General features: G+C 41.3%; 1 protein-coding gene across 1 annotated transcript in view; it reads right to left on the reverse strand.

The window, feature by feature from the left end:
• Window positions 1–1,395: 1,395 nt before the first annotated feature.
• Window positions 1,396–24,611, reverse strand: part of LOC104831398 (FRAS1-related extracellular matrix protein 2-like) — a gene marked incomplete at both ends in the record, with an annotated part of 31,396 nt that continues 8,180 nt past the window's right edge. The window contains 18 exons of the mRNA XM_010566949.1: window positions 1,396–1,824; window positions 2,576–2,722; window positions 2,799–2,986; window positions 4,032–4,158; window positions 6,218–6,352; window positions 7,265–7,392; window positions 7,648–7,752; window positions 8,526–8,718; window positions 10,094–10,425; window positions 10,722–10,853; window positions 12,830–13,133; window positions 14,379–14,537; window positions 16,167–16,297; window positions 17,786–17,968; window positions 18,869–19,033; window positions 19,633–19,830; window positions 21,037–21,246; window positions 23,464–23,613. Of these exons, the coding sequence (XP_010565251.1) occupies window positions 1,396–1,824; window positions 2,576–2,722; window positions 2,799–2,986; window positions 4,032–4,158; window positions 6,218–6,352; window positions 7,265–7,392; window positions 7,648–7,752; window positions 8,526–8,718; window positions 10,094–10,425; window positions 10,722–10,853; window positions 12,830–13,133; window positions 14,379–14,537; window positions 16,167–16,297; window positions 17,786–17,968; window positions 18,869–19,033; window positions 19,633–19,830; window positions 21,037–21,246; window positions 23,464–23,613 (3,416 nt within the window). The remainder of the gene's footprint in view (window positions 1,825–2,575; window positions 2,723–2,798; window positions 2,987–4,031; window positions 4,159–6,217; window positions 6,353–7,264; window positions 7,393–7,647; window positions 7,753–8,525; window positions 8,719–10,093; window positions 10,426–10,721; window positions 10,854–12,829; window positions 13,134–14,378; window positions 14,538–16,166; window positions 16,298–17,785; window positions 17,969–18,868; window positions 19,034–19,632; window positions 19,831–21,036; window positions 21,247–23,463; window positions 23,614–24,611) is intronic.

Raw genomic sequence — 24,611 nt, forward strand, 5'->3', positions numbered from 1 at the left:
CACCCATTGAAAACAGGTTGAGTAACCATCCTTGGCTCTTCAACAAGTCAGAAGAATGTGGTACGTACAGTAGAGTTAAGAGCCAATCTACAACACTTTACAATTGGAATTGTCACGGCAGCCCTAGAAGGCATCAGTCTAATTGCTTACGCGTAGTGTACCCTAAACAAAAATGCTGCAGTGCTGAAGCCTTCCTTTAAAAGCATCCCTTTGCAAAGCATCCCTTTTCACAAAAAAAAAAGCCAAACACCATCAAAAACCTTCAGAGGAAGCAGAACAGAAGGATTAAACAGCTGCACAGCACTTCATTTGTGCTAACAAATCTCAAGTGCCAGTATACAGAGAGCAAAAGGAACTAAATCTTAATCTCCCAAATGGCATCCTACTAGTCACAATCCTTTTTCTTTCAAGTAGAAGTAAAAAACGAAGCAAAGTATTTGCTTTAGATGATACAAGTGTGTTCCCCCACTGCCATCTGGCAAAATAAGCTACCTTTTAGAAGTATTTGCCTGTATTTTGATGCTATAATGTCGTATCAAGCAAGGGAAGATAGGCAATTATTGTACAATATGGGAAAGCAGTCATTAGTATTGGTCTGAAGTATTAGAACCTGTTTAAGCATGTTTGAAAGCACTTAATGCCAGCACCTAAGCATTAACATACTATTTTTCTAGCGTGGCTTTACAATACAGTTCCAGTTCTCATTGATCACGTGTAATGCTCTCCTTACAGATAATTGCAATTACAGCCTTACCTTACCTGTGTGAGTCTCCCACCGCTGTCCGTATGTCCGAGGTCCTCATTAAAGTTCGAGGCAAAACCGCTGATATCACTCATTTAAAAGACTACTATTATCTACTACTTAGCTTCTATTCTAATACTACTACCTTCTTCCTTCCCCAGCAATAACTATTTAAAAAAACACAAAACCCTAAAAAACAAAAGCCGTTACATGAAAGCTAGATACTGTACATGTAACCAAAACCAGCGTCCTTCTAAGCACCAAGCTTTCGTGGTGGATATAAGGCACATTTACAGCTGCATATATTCAAGACATTAAAGAAAAACTAGGTTTAAAAAAAAAAAGAAAAAAGCATCAACTCCCATTCATGGAGCACTAGTTTGAATTCTATAAATACATGACTCACACGTGAACCTAGTATACCAACCCTGTCTAGAAATAGCTGCCCATCACAAATAATTGAACCAGCATTAGAACCGGAACAGCCAATTGTCTGTGCAAAGAAGTAGGCCAAGAGCTAGATTTGAGAGTCTGCTTTTTGGTGAAGTTACATGTTAGAAGACAAGCACACAAGAAATTGGCTAGACTTCTGAACTGTCACTGCTGCTGGAGTGGCTGATGGGCACTTTGCTTTTCCCAGCAGAGGGCTGTTTCCTCTGCTTCAACAAAAAAAGAGTTACAACCACAGTGCAGATCAAAACCAGCAGTCCTGTCAAGCCTCCAGTAACAGGTACAATACTGTTTCCAGAGTCCCCGCTTGTGATTTCCAGAACTGGCCTGTGGTGCGGCACGCCAGCTGGGACCATGTCTTTCTGGGTGATGACAGCTTTGTCAGAACGGTCAAGTGCAATATGCTGAATATTCGTGCCCCTGTTTTTATCTGCTCCAATGTCTTGTACGAAGGCCAGGGCATCTGGGTTGGCTCTTCTGCTGCGTTTAAAGGCTGTGGTGCTAACTCTTCCTTTAGCAGAGGACAGCACATGGTGGTAGTCAAGACTTCTTTTGCCATTGTGCCTGCGTGCATTTTCCTTTGATCGGACCGTGTAAATAGTGTGAATGTACCATTCTCGGCCAGCTGCCACCTTAAAGAAAACAAACACACACATAAAATCCCAACAAACCAGAACATCGCCCCATGCACATTTACTATAAACTGGAACACACCGAGCATCAGATTCATCCAGACCGATGTCCCAAGTTTGCTGCCAAATATGTCTAAAGTCAACGGCAGAAAAAGGCACTTGGAGATAGGATTAATCTTTTCTTAATGCAGACTGCTGAAGTAGGTCAGATAAACTATGTTCTATTTCTTTCTAGTGTTAATGCAAAAAGGCTACTGCGTTTACCTAACAAAACACTAGTCTTAATTTAGGCAAGAACCACCCCACTTCAGGAGACCAAAAAAAGCCTTCAGGAATTTGAATTAGTCTGACTTAAAGCAGGATGCATAGTTGTCTTTTTTAATTTCATACCATATACAAACCAACTACCTTTTTTTTTTTCCCCCAGCTGCAAGAAAATAAAGTCTAATTTCTTAGTTTTTTGCTTAGGTAAAAAGGTCCCCATGGTAAGCTAAATCAGTGACTTCTCCCCCCAGTCACAGGTGTACACGTCTGCAGTAATAGCAAGGCTGCAGAAGGGTTATAAGCTCAGTGTTACAAAGCAATGCTGTCATTGTTTCTACACTGTTAGGGAAAGGGAACAAAGTAAATGTGCTGCTGAAGTCTGCCGCTGACTAACATAGTGCCCATGATTACCTGTATGCTCTGTTCTCCACCTCGGTTGTCTTTTCACATGAAAGAATTTCTGTGATATACTTATCGGACAACTTACCTGGAAGAGCGGAGCAGATGACAGGCTGAAACCGTCAGAACCAGGCTGTTTTACTAGAGGAAAAGCGTCTGCATGATCAGCTGCCAATGTAGCATGAAACTCCAGGTTTCCAAAGACTCTTGCTTGCGTCTCAGGTTGAGCTTTATCCTAAAGGAAGTAAGTTTAGTACTTGCAGATTCACATGGAAGTCAGGGATCTAAAAATGCATGCTACCATAACGTACCAGGATCTTGAACCTGTACAAGAGGGAGGGTGAGTCAGCCAGGCATCCGTATTCCTGATTGTCTGGGTTGTACTTGGGCACGTACCCATCGGCACCAGTGCAAAGGAACACCTTCTCGATGTTGCAGCTGAAGGAGTCGCCAAGATTCTGAACTGGATCCACCATCACCCGGCCATAGATTTCAGATCCTAGTAAAGCAGATTAATACATTTTATGTTATACCAGTCAATTTAAAATTACTAAATCAAGTTATTACCAAACCATTGTTGTTAAAAATTCTCAGGACAGGAATTGTCTAGCATTAACTGTATTTCCCTTTGCACATGAAGACAGGATGTTCCACGGCTGTTACTACTAATTTATCATGGGCTTTAGTCTTATTTTCTGTTACAATTTGTACTGCCGTGTGGTTCTTGCAGTGCAGTTCTTTTTTAAGCAAGCTTTTCCCTTCTCTTCACTAGAGGGCAACCCATATTTGCGTATAAGAAACTATCCAACCTGACAGCATTATATCAAGCAAAATAAAGTTCTTAACAGGACATTTGGGTTTCAGACTGATAACTCAAGTAACGGGCCAGTTAAAACCAAAATTATTTTTGGTCCAATACTGCCATTACCAGGAGCTTCCGTGGAACCTGATAACAGCTCCAGTCAGTGAGTACAGTGTGTGAGAGCCTCTGCCCTGGGCCAGAAGGGGGGGGGGGGGATAAAAAAAAAATCAAGAACAAGTCTGAGCAGCTGAAGTTATTATGCATCCAGTCTGCACTTGAAAACAGCTGCACAAGCAAGTCAAGGAGCCTCAGGTGTAGAAGTATTTAATTCCTGCATTTCTGACTAGAATAACCTAATTACTGCAATTACTTAGCCCCCTCAAAATGGGGCAAAAAGTTCTAGTCCGTGCAGCTTCAAAGCAAAACAACCAGAGTGAGGGGAATATGTGATTACACAGTAACTGAGGCAGAGTTTTCAGAACTGCAGTTTCAGATATATGCACCTAAATTCTGCGCCTACCTTTGGAATGCTTTTCCTCTCAGAGCCCATAAACAGAACTAAAGCCTGTTACAACACTAAATTACATCATATTTTAGTGCTTCTGTATTTTACTTTTCTGCAGTGGAAATACATAGACCATGTATGGGTTATAAAACTAGTAAAATACATATTCAGCTCTTGTTAAAAGCGGTTCTGTTTCATCTTTCATAATATGCTGAATGTACAATTGACTTTTTTTACCTTTGGTAAAGGCTACATCAGCTCCTTCTCCAAATCCCATTGATCCATCAGATATCCAAAGCTCCTTTTTGGACAGCAGAAACATTTGAGTACTTAGACTGAACTCTGCTGCCACAGGGTCACTGACCTGTGGGGGAAAAGTGAAATTAAATGATCAGAAAAACACCTTGGATGTAGCTTTACAATGGTCATTGTACACCATTGCCATAGTAGCAATGTGCTGATAAAACCCTTCAGCAGTGCACAGCATTTATAAGAATTCCTCCTACATACGTACATAAACCTCCTGTTGTGCTTCTCATCACAACCCATCAAAATACACAATTGTAGTGCTTTATTTCAACGTTGCCAAGTAAAACGGCAAAAGATATCTGTTGCCTCAGATACAGGACAGCAATGTGACACTTGCAAAAGTTACTGGGAGAACAGGGCTGTGGGTAAGAGGCCAATAAAACTAGATCAGGACCAGAACCTAGCTCAACACCAACTCATCTCCCCTACTCTAAACAACAATCCGCATTCCCAAACCAAGGAGCACAGGATGGGAAACCTCATCTGCCCCTACTGAGCCCCGGCTGCACTGGGCATGTTCCACTCGTGACCTAGAAGCCGCCTGCAATTTGTCCAGAAAAGTAACCTGGCCCGATAGCCCCTGCCTGGAGACAACGCAGGAGCTGCCCTGCAAGTAGGTTAATTCCTCTGGTGCAAGGGTAGGTTGCTCCCAGCCCACCACGTTTCTGCCTTCCCCACCACAAACACCTCGCGGCTGCAGGAGCCCAACTGAGCCCGGCACATTTGGGTGGAGGAAGCCGGCGCTGGGCCACGGGTCCGTGCCTGCCCTGTGGCTCCGGCACTCTGGAGCGCTGCGAGACCCACCACGTGCGTCACGGCAGGGAGGTGCAGAGGGGAGCAGAAGGCAAACGGCCCTCCCACACAGAAACAAGGTAAAGAACCAAAGTGTCTCATGGCACTGTTTGACCTTGTTGACCACAATGAACCCAGCATCTAGGGGTAACAGTCATAAGGTGGTGATTATATACACAAAAGTGCAAAATTAACTTAATATGCAAATGCCACCGCAACTCTGGTTATTTCCTTCCTCATCAAACCATTTTCCTGTGTAGCATTCGTGTCCTGCGTTACAAGGTGTCAGCAGGAAGACTACTGCTGAAGTAGTATCCTTCAATTAAATTCAACACCAATTGTTTGAGCAAACAAGACGGAGACATTCAGTTAATTTGCATGTAATACAGCTGTCTCCAGACTTACCACGCATGCCACACAACTGGATAACGAAGCAGAAGGCTAAAGAGCAGTTCTAATGGTCAAAAGGGCTGAATGGCTCTGACTGACACTGACAGGGCCTCTGAGGTATCCAGTACTTTTGCCGGAGGTGGGCAGGAAATCAGGTCAATTTTTTAGGTATTGACTGAAGGATGTAATGTTATACTAAGAGGTTTTTAAAAGTTTGGTATGTTCACTGGAAGTTTAGTCTCAGATTCAGAGCCCTTGCTCTCCAAATGCTATTCAAGTCATTCCTCAAGCTAACTGCAACAGAAAACCTGGTCTTTCTAACAGTCTACAATAGTAAGTTACTGCTACTTGAGACACTGCTTTTTTTTTTTTTTTTCCCTTTAATATATACAGGAAAATTGTCAGAAAGCCATACTAACTCGGAAAGAAGTGTTTCCCACTGCTTGAGAAAAAGACCCTCTTGATACAAGATCCCCAATGTAAATTCTATTACATTGAATCTCAGTTTTAAAAATCAACCTCAGGACCACAAGTTATTCTTGAAAACAATCCTGCTTAGAACTGAAATGTTTTTCCCCTTCAGCCCCTGCCTCCTGAAAAAAAACAGCAAAGTACTTGGGAATAGTCTGGACGATGAGGTAAATAAATGGAAAAATAAGATTTTAATTACTGGAAAAAAATTAATTGAGTCTGATTTTATCTCACCTGGGAAGATGAGTCCTAGAGCAATCTACAAGCACTGTAAAACTCCTCCCGAAGCCATCTGAAATACTCCATGATTTTCTCTTGACAACTGGTACTAGATGGGCTATGCCAAAACATCTCTTTCAGTGGTTACAGAACAGCTGCCTTTGAGCCTAAATTTGCTTTTGGCTGGTTTTGCCCATGAGGCTTCACAGAAAAATGTGTAAGTCCTAAGGAAGATGGTGTACCTGTTGGAACCTGATGTCCATATCAAACACAATAGGGTCCCGTGGGTTGCAGATGACAGGAAGGGCATATTGCTGACCAGGCGCAGCAGTGCAAGGGATGAATTTCACAGTGTAAGTACCTGAGTAATCTCGCACCTGCAAAAAGATTAGAGAAATGGGCGTTTCTCCAGCCTCTGAACAATCACTTTTTCAGCTCACATTGCCCCTGAGGTGAAGCTGAATTCCCAGCAGCATCCTAAACACTTTCACAAACTTGGACATTGCCACTTACGATCAGGGTGCTTTACCTCACGCACTAACACCGTCAGCGCGCTTCAGTGGCACAGGCAAAGCACTGACACGTGCTGTCTGTCCTGTACTTGTCTGTAAATGAGGACTAATACAGAATACCTACTATGAGGCCTTTGAGTGACTGGCCTTGCCACGGTGGTGGTGGGAATCAAACATGTCAGTGTCCAAATCTAACATACTAAGTCTCTCTGAAAATATGATTTTGGCTGGATTTTTAGTGAATGCAAACGGCTCCTTTCCTGCCAGCTCAGCAAGAGCTGAGTAACTGGGCTGTGTGCCTCTCACAGAAGCAAGACACTTTTAAGCAAGCCTTTTCTGCCCTATTAGAGGCACAGGCTTTGGGGCCACAGTAGCTCCCACTGACTCCTGAGCTCAGCAGGAGCTAAGCAGCTTTGCCACATGTTGGGAAAAATCCAGATTCTTGTAACAGCAGCAGCAACTCCTGGATCACTGTTTCCTGGCAATGCCAAGGGAAATAACATTAAGGCAAATTCTTCAAGAGAGGCCACAGCTCCAGCACTGGCCTGCTCAGTGAATGGCACCAGCTAGTGCTAGCAGGAGCACAGATTCAGGCCTCTGGACTCAAACTCCGGGGACACCAGGACTTCTGACTGGTCATTTTGTAATGAAAATACGTGACTGCATCCAAATGAGTTGATGCTTACTGATCTTATAGTGCTGACAACTGCATGGGAAGTATGTTAGAAACTGACATTCCCTTTGCTGCCCTAAATTCAAGTGTGAATGCAAACTCACAGCAAAGTCGGAGATAAAACTCCACTGCTGCACAGGCTGGTGGAAGGTTGGCTCACTTCGTAACAGACTGAGTGTAAACGTGAGGCCAGGGTGGTCAGCAGACATCACCATTGACGCCAGAGATGTTCCTGAAAGAATAAAAGGCAAATTATAATTTGCCATAATTAATACTGATGCCTGGAAAGGTTTAAAATCAGCACACAAAAGCAAAGAAGCAAGAGAATGGAAAGAAATCAACTGACACCCCAGAAAAGGAAGTGCCTTGGTTACTTATTCCCCTCCTACGCTGAGACGGAACCTTTACTGTGATACCTTTCTCCTCTGCCAGGCAGACAGCACTACAGAGACTCTGGCTAGCAGAGGCGGACAGGCTGGGTACACACCTGGGTGGGACACCACCAGCTGGCCCCAGAAACGAATCTCTGTTCGGAAGTTCACCACTAGTCGCCCTTCGTCATTGATCCGCATATTCGTGGGATAGAGGGAGCCTAGGGAGGAAAAAGCCAATGATTTTACCACCAGCATTTCCTGAGCGCATTTTTGAAGGGAGGCTCTTCATATTTTTTCTGCGTCTGGAGATCTGAAACACTTTACCTAAACCCTGGTGCTCTTCACAGATATTAAACCCTCTCGCATTGATTGTTTTGAGACAGATCTCCAAACCCACCAACTTCAGAAGAAATGCACTCATTTACACCTGCTAATGGTTCAGTTCATTAAGGCAGGTTTGGGTTTTTTTCTCCCTTTTGCTGACATAAGACCAGACTCACCTGAAGTATATCCACATATGCTGACATAACAGAGTGCAGGCAGGAAAAAGAAGGGGTCTGGGACTTTTTGTCACACAGACACCAAGGCTGCTCACTCCAGTAAGGTCCCTTTTGCAGGCACTTCCCCGGCACAGGGCCAGGTAAGTGCCTTCGTCACCCTGTAACTGTGTACCAATTCAGCACTGGAGTCTTTCTCTCCATAAGAATGTCTGCTTTACAGCTGGTCTGTGCATTAGTTGATCTCATTTTTTACAGATTAAAAGCATCATGCAATTGAGGGAAGATTCAAAACATCTAGTTTAGTAACATATGGCATTAAAAACCAAACAACTGTCCTTTGGGTGTGTGTTTTAACTGAGGGAATCAGCATGCTGTTACTGCTTTTGAGATTCTGAAGGCTAAAAAGCATCGAGTTATTGACCACACATCTCCCATCACAAGAATGTTGAATAGGATGGAGTTTAGAAATGGCGGCATCCGAAACGGCTCACCTTGGAGCTCTGATTCAGGAGGGCTGCCTATCCCATCTTTCCACAGGATAGCCGTGTCGTACACAAAGGTAAGCCTCAGTTCAGACCGCAAATCAAAATGTTGCCAGCCACCAGTGGCAGCAGGGGAGTGGAAGACATAGGAGACATAGAGAGGCACCCGCAGAGTTACGTACGACTGCACCAGATTTAAGACCTGAAAAACATTGAGGTACCAGGTTACTGCATGCAACCTGAAAAAAATTACTTTCACTGCCAACCTTGCATTCTCAGGAACTGCACTCTTTAAACCTAAGCAAAAAAAATTGCACAGAAAAATTTTTCATCTGTTACTGACATCACTATTATTTCAGGTGCTGCAAACCACCTCACTTGATAGTGTCCCTACGTCTTTGCCAAATTAATGCAATGGGGTTCATACCTCTCCAAAACAAGGACTATCTAAGATTTTGTTTTACTTTGGAATTAAAAAAAAAAAAAAGAAGAAAAAAGGGCAAAAAAAAGCCTTCAAAACAAACTCCATAGAAATTGAAGGTGGCCTAAATTAAAATTCCAGATCAGCACAACCAGATTCCTTAGGCATTCAGAAATCAAACACAAATTTAGAAATTAGTCCTATAAATAACACCTACCTTTACAATGGATTGAACTCTATAGATTATGGCACCCTGAAACAGTGCAATTTAAAACTATGGCCTGAGTTATGGAGGTGTCTCTACCAAGCAACCAACAAGCAACCAGAATGGGCAGCCAAGCAGACAATAGTACATAAATCTTCTTTGGCCACTGAGCATCAGTTGAGCACCTATGGAATGGGAAAGCATCAAGCTGCTGAGCCAAGGCTGATTCAAGGTGGAGTCAGCACAGAGGCTCTACAGCCCCCTAGAATCTCCTCTAATTTTAGTGCAATTGCTGTAGGGCGCTTGTGCATTGGGTTATTTTCCAAGTAAATGCAAAATCACTTTTTGGGTAAACTTTTTTTGTTTGTTTCTTATCAACCAAGCTTCTATTTATAAAATCTCACCTACCTAACAGCTCTGCCTAAAGCCTGAATGATCTAAGCCTAAATTAGAGTGTCTAATTAAACATGTTTTGGGTTGTTTGTTTTTTTTTTTTTTATAAAAAAGCATTTTTTTCTATAACCTTAGAACACACTTCCAGGGTTAATAACATACTTTACACATACAGCTTACTTCTGTAAGGCAATAAAATTGTAGCCTCTCCTTTGAACATGCTGCTACACAGGCTTTGGGCAATAGCACAAGGATGTACACAGTTTGGATAAGCTCTTTGAGTCAAAAAAGCAGTTTCTAAAATCCAGACTAGGGGCAACAGCAATGCAGTAAGCTGTGCTCAGTTACCAGGAAGATGAATCGTGGCTGTACACAGAAATACAGTGCAAAGGAACAAATCTGTACTTATAAAAACACCTGTGCTAAGGGAACACATATCAAACTACCTGCATAGCAACTAAATCCTTTCTCATGCAATCCTTAGTAACACTTTCTGTTGGACTTGTGCTTCCAAAGCCTCCTCCTGTTGAGAGAGGAAGGTGCTTCAGTGCCACATACCTGCCCATCTGTGCCAATGGAGCCACTGCAGTCCATCAGCAGCTCAGACATATCGTAGTAACTGCTGAACTCCCAAAGGCAAGCCTCAAGGTTGAGGTTCTGGTAGAAACGCAAGGTTTTGGCGGACCGCAGAGCACTGCTGTACTGGTAAGGTGATGTTTCTCCAATTGCTCTGGCGTTCTTAGTTTCCTCTGTAATAAAGCCATGTTTGGTCTGGATCTCATTATAGTCCAGTAGGTTGGAGCACTTGTGGTGTCCCACACGAGTGCCGTCTGGACTAAGCGTTAGCTCAAAGTTGGATAAGGGGCGCGTGGAGATAACCGGCAGCATTCCTAAAACAGAAATGTCACATGACTCATTAACAGCCTGAATGGAAAAGAGCAAATGAAGTATTCGTTAACTGTTTGTGAACATATTTTTAAAGCTGAAGTCAGAAACATAGGAGCCAAGGATGCCCAATGTTTCATCCATACATTAACTTTGCAATTGGCAAGTTGTTCATTAAACATGGATTATTCATGGTTTTGCCACAACACAGCAAACAACTGTGGAGACCAACCTGTGGAAGCGGAAATGTCCAAGGCAGCATGTGTTAATTAAGTGGTTACTCTCACCACTTGATGCTTACCATCCATATGGGGCATTGTGACTGTTAGTCGGATCAGATTGGGATGGTCAGGATCATCTGGACCCGTGTAGCGAATTTTAGCTGAGAAAGGTTCTGCTCCTACTGTTCCTGGGATGCGAGGTTGGCAAAGACCTGAGCAAACGGGAAGGACAGGTTGTGAAATGCCTGCTGAACTGTGTCATATCTGTGTTAAGCGGCTTGGAGATGTCTGTCCATAGAGCTAGGTCAGAAAAATGCAGTAACATCGACACGCTGATTAGGGAGTTCCTGACAGCTCTTCCTATGCTGCCTGGTCTAACTCCTAGGGCGAAGAGGTCCTTTTCCAGAGAGGCAAGGGCAGAAGTATGGAAACCCTTCTATGCCCAGCAGCAGCTGAAGAACCTGACCTCTTCCTTCCATGGATTTGTTCTTCCTCCCTAGAAATGGGGAGATGGCCACTTTACATCAGCATTTACCTTGGCAGCCATCACTTACTGAGGTGAAGGGCAGGGTGGTTCACAACCACACCTGAGCTCTTGCCACAAAAAAACAGGCTGCCTGAGGGGAGCCGACATCTTGCAGACAACAGCTAAATAAAATACATAGGGGCAGTCTGTGTAGTTCTGCGGGGTCCACCACTTACACTGGAGAGAGATTTCAGGTTCTTTCTTTTTCTGTGTCTGACTGAGGCAAAGATAATTTCTGATTAAATTACACAAAGAACTGGCACTTTAGGAGCATAGCGGTAAATCCACAGAGGACCTATGGTGCATAATGGCCACTTTAGACCTATAAATCTAACAGGAGCCCCAGGGAACCTTGGAAACCTCAGAGGCTACTGCCTAACTTGCTAACAATTGAAAGTCTCAAGGGAGCTACTTTTCAGCCACTGGGCATGACCACAACTGCCTAAAATCTTGACGGATTTCAGTCCGGATTACATGCCCCAAAGCTTCCCTTCCTTCCCCCAACTTGCGACCTTAACAAAAGAATACTGCTTCTATCCACAAGCCTTGTCTTGTCTTGATGACAAGCCACTGCCACTACAACAGGACCATCACTAATATCATGGTAACACAAAACTTTTTCAGTTCTTCCCACATAGGTCAATCCTACCCAGGGGTTTTGCACTGCAGCTAGAGGAGATGGAGGTGAAGGACTCTGCATAGCAGAGATGTAGCAGGGGGACTGAACTGCACAAAACAGCTGAGGAAGCACAGCATGATCCACTTGCATAGTTGGTGAGCTGACTAAAATGACAACATTTTAGTCTAAAGAGGCAAAGAGTCACCCCCTAGCACCCAACATTATGGCCCTGTGAATCCCGAGATGCAGTAAAGTCAGGCTTCTGCTTTAATTTGGGCAGAATAGGACTTTGAAGTAACTCCCAAGTAACTGGTCTAGTCACTAACTGATTGAGCAAAAAGATGCATTTTCCTCATCTGAATTTCTGGAAAAAAGCAATAGATTAGGCGTACACATCCTAGATACAGATCACAGTTAAGAAACCTGAGGGATGTAGGCTAAACCCAGAATTAGGATATCCCCTTGCCTTCTCAGCCATAGCGTAAGTTCTCAGCAAAGTTATGCATGCAGTGCTGCAATATCTGAATTTCCACATGGATTTCATGCCCCCACCCTTTTCCAGCACCTGTATTTTAACTGTCTTTAGTCTGCAGGCCTTTAGACAATATCAAATTCAATACAACTACAAACTGCTCTCAGTGTCAGTAGCTGTGTTGTTTAAACTAAAAACACATGGAAATAGAGGTGTATTTGAAATATATATATTGAGAAAAGCAAAGGACCCAAGACTGGGGAAGTCAAATTCTGCTTTAGTCACTAGTCAAATTAGGTGTAAAAAATAATCATCACCATAAACCCACCAATCACTTACATATGACATACGATGGGAGCAAACTCATGAAATATCAGAGCTGATGAGACGATTACAAGGTGATTTTGCCTTTCACTAGCAACAGTCCCATATGCGTATGAGAAAAAATTAACTAACGTACGAGCACTAATGCCCTAAAACAAAACAATCCATAGCAGACCTCCTTCAGCTGCTAAAACTACCTCATCTTTTCCCAAGAAAGGCTACCTAATTCCCATCATTAAAAACTTACCTTCCTCTCTGTTTACTGTATAAATTGGACTTAGCAGCTCCAGACCTGCATCACCATTGGCATTCACAGCTCGAGCTGCACACTGAAGCCTGGAGCCTGCCTGGAAGTATATAGAGTCCAGGGAGATGGATTTGGTGCTGGTAAAAAAAGTGTTGGAGTCCACTTCCCTCATGGGGCTGGTGACACCATCTCTCCCACTTGGAGCACTGACAAGCCAGCGGTACAGGGTCAGAGTATCATTGATGTTTTCTGTGGCGCAGATGGATCCGGTTTTGTCGTAGTCAGAGTACTTGGGATTGCATGCCTATGGGTTGCCATTTACACAAAATAAAGGGGGTTATCTATTCTTACCTACACCCGCACCAAGCAAGCAAATTGTTAAGCATTATTCTAACAGTACCGTGCTTATTACTGTATCAGCAAAATAAGACCTTCCCGTAGGCACACTATTTTCCCCTTAATTGAGGGGATATGAACGAATGCCATGGGGCTTTTTTAATTGAATTGAAAACAAGAACAAACAATCAAAAAACTAAACCCCAGACAGTAGTGAGTTGCTGTTATGATTCATGTGTCACCTCTGACCATGCAGACCTGGAAAATGCTAGGGCTAACTCCAAAAACTGAACTCTTATCTGACAACTGCAAAGTCAGTTCTCCCAAATTCAGACACACTAGCTTGAAAAATCCCAGCATGAAACCACTCTAATAAATGAGAAACTGTTAGAAACATAAAATGAATGGCCTGAATTCATACATCCCTGGCAAAGAGCTGCGAAGTTACAAGTGCACCTTTCCCAGCAGTCTGTTGCTGCTCCCCCACAACAGAACCAAGCAGGAATGAAGATGCATGTGTGCCTTTTGCTAGTGCAAAATTCAGCTGCTTTCCCGCCCCCCTCAAAATCATCCTTGATCAACAGCTTAAAACACCTGACTTCACACAGCAGCAGCAGGCACACAAGTACGTGTCCCTCTGCCAACTCTGTCTGGGAGAGCAGCCTCCTGCAGATGGGGCAGATGGCTGATACCAGAGGCTGTTCAGTCAACTTTGGTAAAATCTGCTGCTCAGCTGCTCACGGCACAGCTCTGCTCACAAAGCCCAGGATACAGTTTCTGGAAAGCTCTGTATGGCCCAGGCACGGCCCTTGTTTGGGCAGCACTTAGCTCCTCCTCACCTTCTTGCCTGCTCGGCTTTTGGTTTAGAAATCTCTATTCTTCTGGCTCTAATTCAATGTGTCCAAGTCATCCCCTGGAACTGGTTATTAGTTTGACAGCACAGTCCAGTACCAAAGACCTATTTAGATCAGCAAGAAACACTGCAGAAACAGCTGTCACAGGTTAGGGGCATTAGCGACCCTCTCTTGGAAGCTTGCCTTCTGAGTTATGTTAGCAGAAAGACTTAAGCAAGTGCCTCTAACGCAGCAACAGCCTGTCTTGCCAACAGCTTTTAGTTATCATTTTCCAGAATTGAATACTTTTTCAATTTTCTTACATGCTCCAGAGCACAGAATGAGTAAGTTGGACAAAAGCATGTAGAAACAAGCCTTACCGTTACACAGACAACAGGATAGCCGGTTGGAGGGTGTGGATTCTCTTTGCTTTTAGCAGTATCGTCATATATCAGAAGTGAGACAACCTGGGGCACAGCTGGAAACGTCACATCTGCAATGCTGTCCATTTCTTCAATGTACACAATGGCTTTATTCATCTGAGTTGAGAGAGAGAAAAGGTTATATATACTGCCGAAAATAAGGAACAGAGGGAGGAGAAGTAGTGCTTGTGACTTAATTTCTGCCACCAACCTCACTATGGTTTTACCCAGGATTCTTTGATAAAATGGTGACTTGTATTAAGGAAGACTCACTACTCAGTGGTTTTTACAGGTTTTCCACTTAAACCCTGTTCACCAGCAACTAGCTAAAAATTAAGGAAGAATTAATTCCCCAAACGTTAGGAAAAGGGAAATAAAAATACTCCAACTTTTCTTTAAAAAATTAGCCTTGGCAAACAGTCAAACACACACCCAGTTGCTCACTAACTCCCCATCTTCAGCATGGCAGGAGGAGGAAATAGGATAAGAAAGCTCATGGGTCCAGCTAAAGACAGGGAGATTACTTACCAGTTACTCTAATGGGCAAAACACACTCAGCTTGGGGAAAATTCATTTAATTTATTGCCAATTAGAGTAGATTTGGGTAGTAAGAAACAAAGGCAAACATTAAGACACCACCTTTCCTCCTCATTTTCCCATGCTCAACTTCACTCCTGAGTCATCTACCCCCCAAAACCTTGCCACAAATATAAAATACAAAAACAAACCCCATAACTCTCCTGAACTAATTCCAGAGACCAGCTTCAGCCTACACATCAATTTGATCTCACTTGACAGCCAGTTTAGGTTTTTACCAACTTAAGTATAAAGACTGCATGTTAATTTTAGAGCCTCTGTTTTTAAAATAGTGGCCTACAAATTTATCAAGGTATGGTATACATGATGTAATGGATCCCAGGGCCATAGTTTCTCTGCATGTAGTAATTTACTGTATATAGTACTGAAGTAAGAAGTTGCTAGTGTTTGAGTCAAATTAGATCTTAAATATAGCCCCAAATGGCAGGCAGTGCTCTTCAGAACTGTAGTAGCTCTAACACTTGCTGTGCTCTCCTCCTCTTCACCAAAATAAAGAAATGGAAGACGAATCTATGCCCATCTGTCCCCATTGGTGCCCTCCTCCCTGCCCACAGACTTCCTACTGTGGGAATGGGTGAGAAGGCCTCACGGAGCCATACTTGACCCCATGAAGTGATGCAGAGCACTGATCAGAGCACCATGGCATGGCTGCAGCTGCTGCTGCTGCCACATCTCTCCACACATGTTTAGAGAGGGACCAACACAGTCTCTCCATTGTACTGGGTCTGGTAGCAGCCAGAGACACTATTAATACAAAAAACCCCTGCCAATCACAGCTTCTTGCTTTCTTTTTTATATTTTTAAGTATTTTGATACTTTTCACCATCTGTAATGGGAAAAGTCAGAACAGGCTTCTACAAGACAGTTAGTGCACTATACTTTCCTAAGATGCCAAACTCTCTGTGAAGCATATAGTGGGTCACACATAAAATTTGTAATTCAACGCTTCTAGACTTTGTTCCAAGCGTGTGGATTTACAGCTAATTTATACCAGTATTTAGACAGCTATGCACCAAACTAACCACAGGAGCATATGAATACCAGGCTCTCATGCATGCTGTGAGTACAAGGTTTTTTAGATGTTTCTATATGAATAAAAACAAAAAAATATCATTACAAATGGCAACTTTTGTTGCCAACAGTGGTTACCTGTGTCTCTGCTACCATGTTCTCATCAGCTTTCAGGTGGACAGTAAACGCTTCTCTCATTTCCTTTATGCCATCATACAGAATCTCTACTTCAACAAAATGCTCAGTTTCTCCTTCTTTGAATGCAATATCTGATTTTAAAAAAACCTACAAATTAATGCAAAATCAAGAGCCAAACAATTGTTTTCTTTGCCAATTGCATTCAAGTAATGTATTCTGTTGCAATAACATGGTTTTGCTCTAAGTAAAATGTAGTAGGAGAATGAGCTGTTAGTATCTGTTCTTCAGCACAATGACCAAGTAAAACTAACCCACTTTTGCTGGACAGAAAAAATAAATAGAAGTTGATATTGCTAACTTGTTGGAAGACTTAAAATAACATCAAAACATAATATCCTGATATGATTTTGTGCCAAGCCAACTAGCTTTCTTCCAAACAATTCCTGGACACAGTTCAGAATTAGTGTGGGCCAGGGAGGCAGTTTGCATGCAGATATCCTGCTTCGGCATCAAAGTTCAACAGAGTGGGTCTGCATGCTTCAGTGGCAAAGAAAGTTCAACAAAATGGGCCTGCATGCCAAGGAATGGTCCCAGGTACATTATTATACCAGTATGGACACTGCCTCAGGCTCCGTTTGCAGTGCATATTTATGCAGGATCCAAAACACTTGCACTTTGAGCTGAAAAATCAACATACTTGGCATTAGCTCTTTAGGAGACAAGTTCATCTACATGAAATCCCAGGACAAGAACAGTCTATTAGAAACAGGCATCTGTGGTCCTTCCTCCAGAAACCAAGTGGGGATTGTTATTTCTTGCTAAAAGTCAGGAGGAAGTGGTACACATTTTTCTGTCACCAGCCCAGTCAGTAGCATGAATACTCAAGAGAGACCTTATTCGTTCATTTTACTTTAATTGTATTCAAGGTCATACCTCCCCAGGAGACACGATAGTAAAGTTACTCCCCTAGGGAGTCTGCATAACCAGCAGGCTATAAAACTGTTCCTGTGAGGGTGACACTCCATCAAAACCATGTCACTACAAGGAAAGCAAATAGAAATGCAGTAGGTCACAGAAAGAGAATATGGGTATGTAACCTTGAGGTTTGGACTCTTTCCTGGGAGACGGGACTTGGGTGCCGGCTCCCAGGAGTGGGCTTTTCTATGAAAAGCATCCCTGTCTATCATAACAATATCCCAATCCTCTGCCAGCTCAGGGGACCTGAAGGCAAAACTCAAGAACCAAATACTGCTCAAACATGTGTCAGATACATGACAGCCTGAACTAGGCTGAACTTTCATTCTTATGAAGAAGTCCTGAGTTTGCATTTCAGGTTAGGAAATTCAAAGTAGCCCAGAGCAAACAGGATCTCACATCCAATTCAATGCTAATACAGTCCCTCACAGGTCCCACAATTAACTCAGATTAAAACAAAAATAGACAACACTCAAATCTCCTATTCCAAATACACGAAGTGAAGTAGGAACTCTTAGTCTAAAGTACAGAACTTGCCATTTGGTTATCAAAACAAGAATTCAGCTCCTGTCCAGCATTCATTTGCAGGAAGGCACTTTCCAAACTAATGTTTCTCACCCCCACACCCAACGAAGCACCCTTACCTTCTGACATTGGATTGTAGTCTTCCCCTGAGGTGGCTGAGCCATCCTTTGTGTGCACTCTGACAACAGATACTTTGGAGCTATCGCCAAGGCGTAGAACATGGATTCTTACTAGTGCAGTTTCTCCAGGTTCCTGAGGCTCCTGAACACTGTGTTTTACTTCAGAGAATTTAATCACTGGTTCTAGGCGAGAAAAAAAAAACAAAACACAACAAAAACCTGAACATAAAAAAAAATAATAATTTACTCATGTCAACTAGACCAAGTGCAAATACCTTATCTGAGAGTGGATGGTCCAAAGGAAATGAGAAGGTCATAACAAACCTGAAAATTAAAAGTCATTGTCTGGCGATTAATTTATTTGGTTTATTGATTGCTGTGTGAAATATTTTGGAAACTGGAATTCAGATTTGTAGCTATGATTAAAAGGAGAACAACTGGTCCCCTAGTGTTTGCTTTAGTGGAGTCTAGACTGGAATATTTAGAGATGAAGTATGTTTAGCTTTTGAAGAAAGCAGTTACTTTTATAATTTAATTATTCTAATTGATTTGACAAAGGTATGGGATAAATCTGATTTTCTTAAATTACTCTCTATGACTTGTAAGGAGTCCATTTTACAGCATTATCAATTATACTATGGGTTTTTTGTTTGGTTGGGGGTTTGTTTTGGTTTTTTTACACATCATTTGACATTTTCAGATGCATAATCTGTACAATCTGTACATAAAAGTCCCTATTATATTCCTGAAAGTTCTGTGAATTTGACCCAAGGTATCCATGATTCTTTCAACTTAGTCAATTTTATGACACTCTTATCAAAGCAACACATATAGAGCAATAAATGGAATGGAAATAAACACGAGAATTTATCTTCCCATTATCTCACAAAAGGCAGAGCCAGTGATGCATTCAGAATAGATTAAAAAGGTGCAAATTCAAAACATAAAAATAAAGGACTTGACAGATTTTTTAAAAACTTGGTACTGGGTACTTTGAAAACCATTGAAGAAACACTGAATGGAATTAGTCCCACTTTGTCATTTGCAGCTACATATATAATCAACAATTAACACAAAACTCACTGTCTTCTTCATCCTTAATCTTGATCACAGTCTCTTTCTGATCTCCAATGGAAGCACCAAAAGTAGAATTACTTTTTGGTGATCCAAGCACCAATCTGAATTCCTCCTCCTCTTCATAAATTACATCATTCTCCAGAGTTACAATACAGGGCTTCTCAGTTTCTCCTGAAGGAAGGTATGAACAAGACATTATCTTCACAGGAGCACAAAAGACCAGGATAAAACCAAAACCAAACCCCCATACATTTTCAGGCTTGCCATAGAACAGACAGTCTCAAGAACATGGAAGCAGAGACAAGCACTGACTGGTACACTTAATTTTTTTGTTGTGAGTCAATCTCTGCTAAGGAAAAATCCCATGACTCTCCCACAATGGGAACTAAGCAGCAACCCGTGGACCATTCAGCAGGGTGTTGTATGGCAAAGAATCTGCTGCTCTCATTCTCCTCTGCTGAAGGCACTGTATCAGTATTATTCCTGTTTATTCTCATGAACAAGTGCTATGTTCAAAAGCGTAGCAGAGGATGTTCAATATTACTGAATTCTTTATTGGCCAACTTTGGCCATAAAAACCTTTGAAAGTGCTGCTGTCATAGTCACAAAACTATTTGTTAAATAGTCCTGTGCCACCTTCTTCATCCACAGAAGCTCAACTGGCATAACAACTCCCAGAATGTCCTGGAGGTCTAGCTCTTATTTACCATCAGATTACCTGTCAGACAAAAGTAACACATTATTTTCAAATTCCAACGGGAAAAGCTTACCTGGGAGAAATACCACTATAGAATCATCTGTATTTGGCCTCTCCTTGTAGTCCATCATAACTTGGGCAGAACCCTGGCGAGTATAGCAACGCACTGTGGATTTATGGTTAATGTCACCGCTTCGATAAATGAGGGCCAACAGCTGTTCATCTTTTTCATTTGCCATGTACATTGGTTCTTTGAACTGGACTTTGGGTACTGACAACAGAACATGTTACACAAGTTGAAAAGGACCCTCACACACGGGCAGCAAATATTAACCATGTTCCTCGATTAAAAAAAAAAAAAAAAAGTAGTAGTTTTCTTTAACTTAGCATTTTATTTGTTAACTTTTTACAACAATCTGAATAAGGTTCAGATTTACACATGCTTTTTAAACAAGGATTTTGAATGTAGAAGAATTCAAATACTTTCCTGGTCTACAGCAACTAATTTCCGACTTAGTACTAATTCTGTCACAAGTCTTCTCACAGTAGCTAGGACTCTTAAAAACAGCATTTGAGCCATTTCTGAGCTGTGAGATTATTTTCTATAAAGCAGTCTCTTTTACCTTTGATGCAGAGAGGAAGTAGGTGCACATACCACAAGGCCAAAAAGGGGTGGTGACCACAATTCTATCTCCACTGAAGTCCGTATCATACTTTGCACTGACTTCAACAAGTATTTCACAGTGAAACTGTAACTGCTCTTCTGAGTTCTGTTTGAGAACGAGCTTTCTAAAACAATATAGCTTCTTTAAGTCTTTGAAGTGCAGTGAATTTGTAGAAACCTGCGACTGCTGAGAGTCAGCTTGGTTTATTTACCAAGTGCTGGAGAACCTCTAAATGGTGCTGTGTTGAGTGTTGTTTGCTTTTAAAGTTTTACACCTACCTTTTTTCCCTCCCTTAATGCCCCCCTAGTAGAGACAATACACTTACAGCTTCATGCAGTAGCTTAAGCATAAATATCTGCATAATTACTTGAAAAACTTAGCTCTCCACAATTTTTGGTGTTCAAATAACTACTAGGAAAAAAAAGTTTATTCCCTATGGGTTCTCTACCTTCAAGATGAATATTCATTCAAACAAATCGCCTTAATACACCAGGCATAAATAAATGTACTTTTAGCTCATGGCACAGTTCCACTATTATATTAATTTGTCCAAAACAGTATCTTCAAGTACACAATGAGATGGAAGACAAGCCAGAGTAAAGAACCTGCACTATAGCCCTATGTTCCAACTTCAGGTGTAGCACACAGCTGTTAATCTTTATAACGTAGTTGGGGTAAATGATATATCACAGCACTTACACCCACAGTAATTTATGCTACTGCCAAAAGAGCTCTTCCACCTTCTAAGTGCACTTAAAACACTAGAAGAAAAAACCCTTGATAAAAATCTCCCCTGCCCTCTTTATGCTTACAGTCAGTGATGGTGTCATTGATAAAGATAGTAGTTTTGCTAGGCTCTCCAAGAGCTGCATTCACCGGCATGCAAAGAACTAGTTCAAACTTCTCCGGACCTTCCAGAATAGGCTGGCCCAAATCATCAAGGATGATCGCTCGAAACACTTGCATGTTGACTCCTGGTGTAAAATCCAGATTATGGCTGATGCCCACATAATCAACTCCAGCTGTTTGGGAAGCAACAACACTTGTACAGTCAGTTACTACTATATGTTAACATTCACCTGTACATTTGTGAAACATGTTTGCGGCTGTTTCTATTGCTGCCCTGGAGAAAATTTAATTTAGATTTTTGTCACATGCAAATAAATTTGGGAACAATGAACATACACTGCAACACACACACACAAATACATATCTGGATCATCATTTACTCTTTATGCCATCAGCACAATTAAAACTTGTTTAAGATCCCTTAAACTGCAAAGTAACAGGCTACAGCCTCAACAACACGCAACAGACCTGATGATCACAGCAATTTAACCCTTTTGCTCCACTCTAGACTACAAACATGAGGTTTTACTTAGCTACTTACCTTTAAAAGACCAGAAGTCTGTCCCAGAGTAATTCCAGCTGATACCCTAAGAAAAAGTGTCTTGCACTAGGCTAGATGACTGAGCTTGAAAATTATGCTGTTACCACTGTCTCATCACTAAAAGAAGCAGGCAGCTTGAGTGCAGGTGAAAACGCCTAGAATGACTTTTTTTTTGGTGTGTATGAGACTATTAAATCTAGACTGGAAGTTGTATAATGACTTCATGCCTTCCTTTCGTTTGTGTCCCATTGTTTCACTGAGATTCTGACTATTTCCGTAATTTTTCATTCTTTTTAACCAGAGTGTTCCTCCCTATCCCCTTTTAAACATTCTACTTGCTGTTTGTAATGACAGCAATTCTTTCCCTTCTTTGTCACAGTATGTTGCAATTTACATACTTAGCAGCAACTGTGCCTTTTTCTTTTACATGTCATTTTGCAGCCTCTGGATTAGAGACAAGAAACACTTACCTGCATAAAAGCTGACCTCCCTGGTCAGCTCTGTACGTTATGAAGAACCACAATTCTTGCACAGGTTTTGTTCTTTCCTTAATCAAACATTGTGTGCATAGGCATTTCATATGCAACAGTATTAGTATTTTTTTTGTGTGCAAAAGTCTATAAATACTTGAAATTAGGAAAAGATTGAGTGAAAAGGATAGTTTTTCCAAATCTTGTAATTAGACTTTAACAGAATACAATATTAGAAATGCAAGATTAGTTTGCTACTTTATATACAACACAAAAATCCTGTAGGACCCAATCATAATTCTTCACCTAAAAAGTGAGTCTTCACATATTAATCACATACATTGTCTATTTTGCTAACTAATTCTCTGTTCTTCATTAACTGTAGTCAAATTCTATTTTCATATATGTACATTATAAGTTAATTAACCGTCTCTTCAATCATACATGCTGCATTACTAGTTGCTGTAATTCTGTGTTATTTTGCTAGCAAATCTGATAATCTATCACATACATATTAAGAAAGACAATTTTGCTTTTAGCTTGATTAATCTGAAAATTTCCGAAGCCTTATCTATCTCTTGCCAGTGTGTCGTCAATTTGTTGGGCTGAACAGAGAAATTCTCATTAATGCAACTGATTCCTTGACACCTTAAGGAGCTATAACTGCTCCTTAAAATTAATATAGCAGCTAGCAAGTCAAGCAGCATATTTAAACAGCACTGCAAAATTTTGGCCAGCCTAAATATTCCCAAAGTCTGATAGGGAAAATGAGTTTTGATTGGGACTAAGAAACAAAAAAAGGGTTTTACAAAGACAGTCCCCAGATTTGGGGTATTTTGGGTCAGTGTTGGACATTAGAAAATCCTTGGAAATCACGCTGGTGGTGCCTTCCAGAATTTCTCTCCAGAGTAACTGAGAGACCCTAAAATCTCAGACACACCAGCTCTCACAGATAAACAAAGCTTCCTTGGCTAATGTACTGATAGCATCACTTCAGGGCAACCGCAGATATATGCTGTAAATTCAATTTTATTCCAAGGAAACACAGTGCTATAAAGACAATACTCTCTCTTTCACTCCAACTGTTTCTCCCACTGTCTGCCATCAGTTAAGGTGCGACTAAATTAACGATCATTTTATTCACATCCATTCTGCAGTCTCCAGCAGAAAGCCAGTGAGCTTAGCCAAGCTGTCCCTGCCACACACAACTGGGATGCAAATATTATGTTTTCTACCTGAGATATCCATGTCTGATGTCTTTTACTTAATTTTTTCACCCCGTATATACACTGAAGATCAATAAGAGTGAATGCCAGATGTCCCATTTTCATGCTCACATACTCTAAAGCAACCTGAGGATATTTTTAAGAGTAACTCACCCTCTGCTGACACTGGTTCTGTTTTTCTGGAACGCACCATGACAGAAGCTGCTTTGGACAGGTCTGTTCCAGTTCTCCAGACGTGAATCTCCACGTAACCAGCACTTTCATCCACTTGATATTGAGTGTTACCAAAGTACACAGCAGGTTCTAAATGCAGAGAGAAACACATCTATTTTTGAAAGAGCCTCTTTTGACCTGCTCTTGTTCACATGTATATTTACTGCTTAAACTCTCCAGTCTGACTTTTAGTGCTCAAACTGTGCAGTTTGACTTTTAATACGTTAACAATTTTAATATGTTAACAATTTCCCCTGCAAATCCCCATAATATCTACTGTCCACTTACATAAATATTATTACGCACCTGCCCACCACTTAATGTAAGGGGTTTTTTATCCTTTAAAAAACAAATGAAACACTCCTTGAATTAAGTAAATAAAGTGTTATATCTACATATTTTTGATCTTATCTGCAACTGACAGAGATCTTCCACAGCCAGCTGTTTACCTTACCATCTAAAGTAAAACAGCCATTTGAAAAATTGTGACTACACAGCATAACACAGACATAAGACATGGGATAGTTCTTCCATTACAGTTTTAAGTAAAACAAGGCAGAAAATCTTTTTGAAATCTACTGTTAAAGGAAATATATACCTAAATTACCTTCCCCTAAAAGATAAAGGCAGCTTGCAGTATTTCAAGAGTTTAGACTTTTTTTTTTTTTAATTGTTTTCAAAGCATACATTTGATATGGATGTGGCATACTAAAGGGTTACAAGCTGGTTTTTTTTTTTTTTTTTCTTTAGTGTGGTAAACTGACTTTAGTTATTCATAGGGATACAAAAAGTTGCACAATCCAGGTCATGGAAAAGGTCAATATTAAATTGGGTTTAAGCAGACTCTGTTGTTTAGCGTAAGAGATCAAACATCACAAGACTGTCTCAAACTAGCGCCAATTTAGCCGCCTGTCTGAATACCCATCAAGAAGAATGAAGCAGCACACACTGGAGACACGTTATACCTGCTGCTTTTACCAAGTAATGGATAGAGTCTGCTAAATTCAATACATGGCCTCCTTTACTTTTGTCACCTAAACAATAGTAGGCTTTATCTTGCTATCAGTATTAATAAAGCCTGACACATT

The sequence above is a fragment of the Haliaeetus leucocephalus genome, unplaced genomic scaffold, assembly GCF_000737465.1.
Source record: "Haliaeetus leucocephalus isolate CR32 unplaced genomic scaffold, Haliaeetus_leucocephalus-4.0 Scaffold220, whole genome shotgun sequence".
Taxonomy (NCBI): Eukaryota; Metazoa; Chordata; class Aves; order Accipitriformes; family Accipitridae; genus Haliaeetus; species Haliaeetus leucocephalus.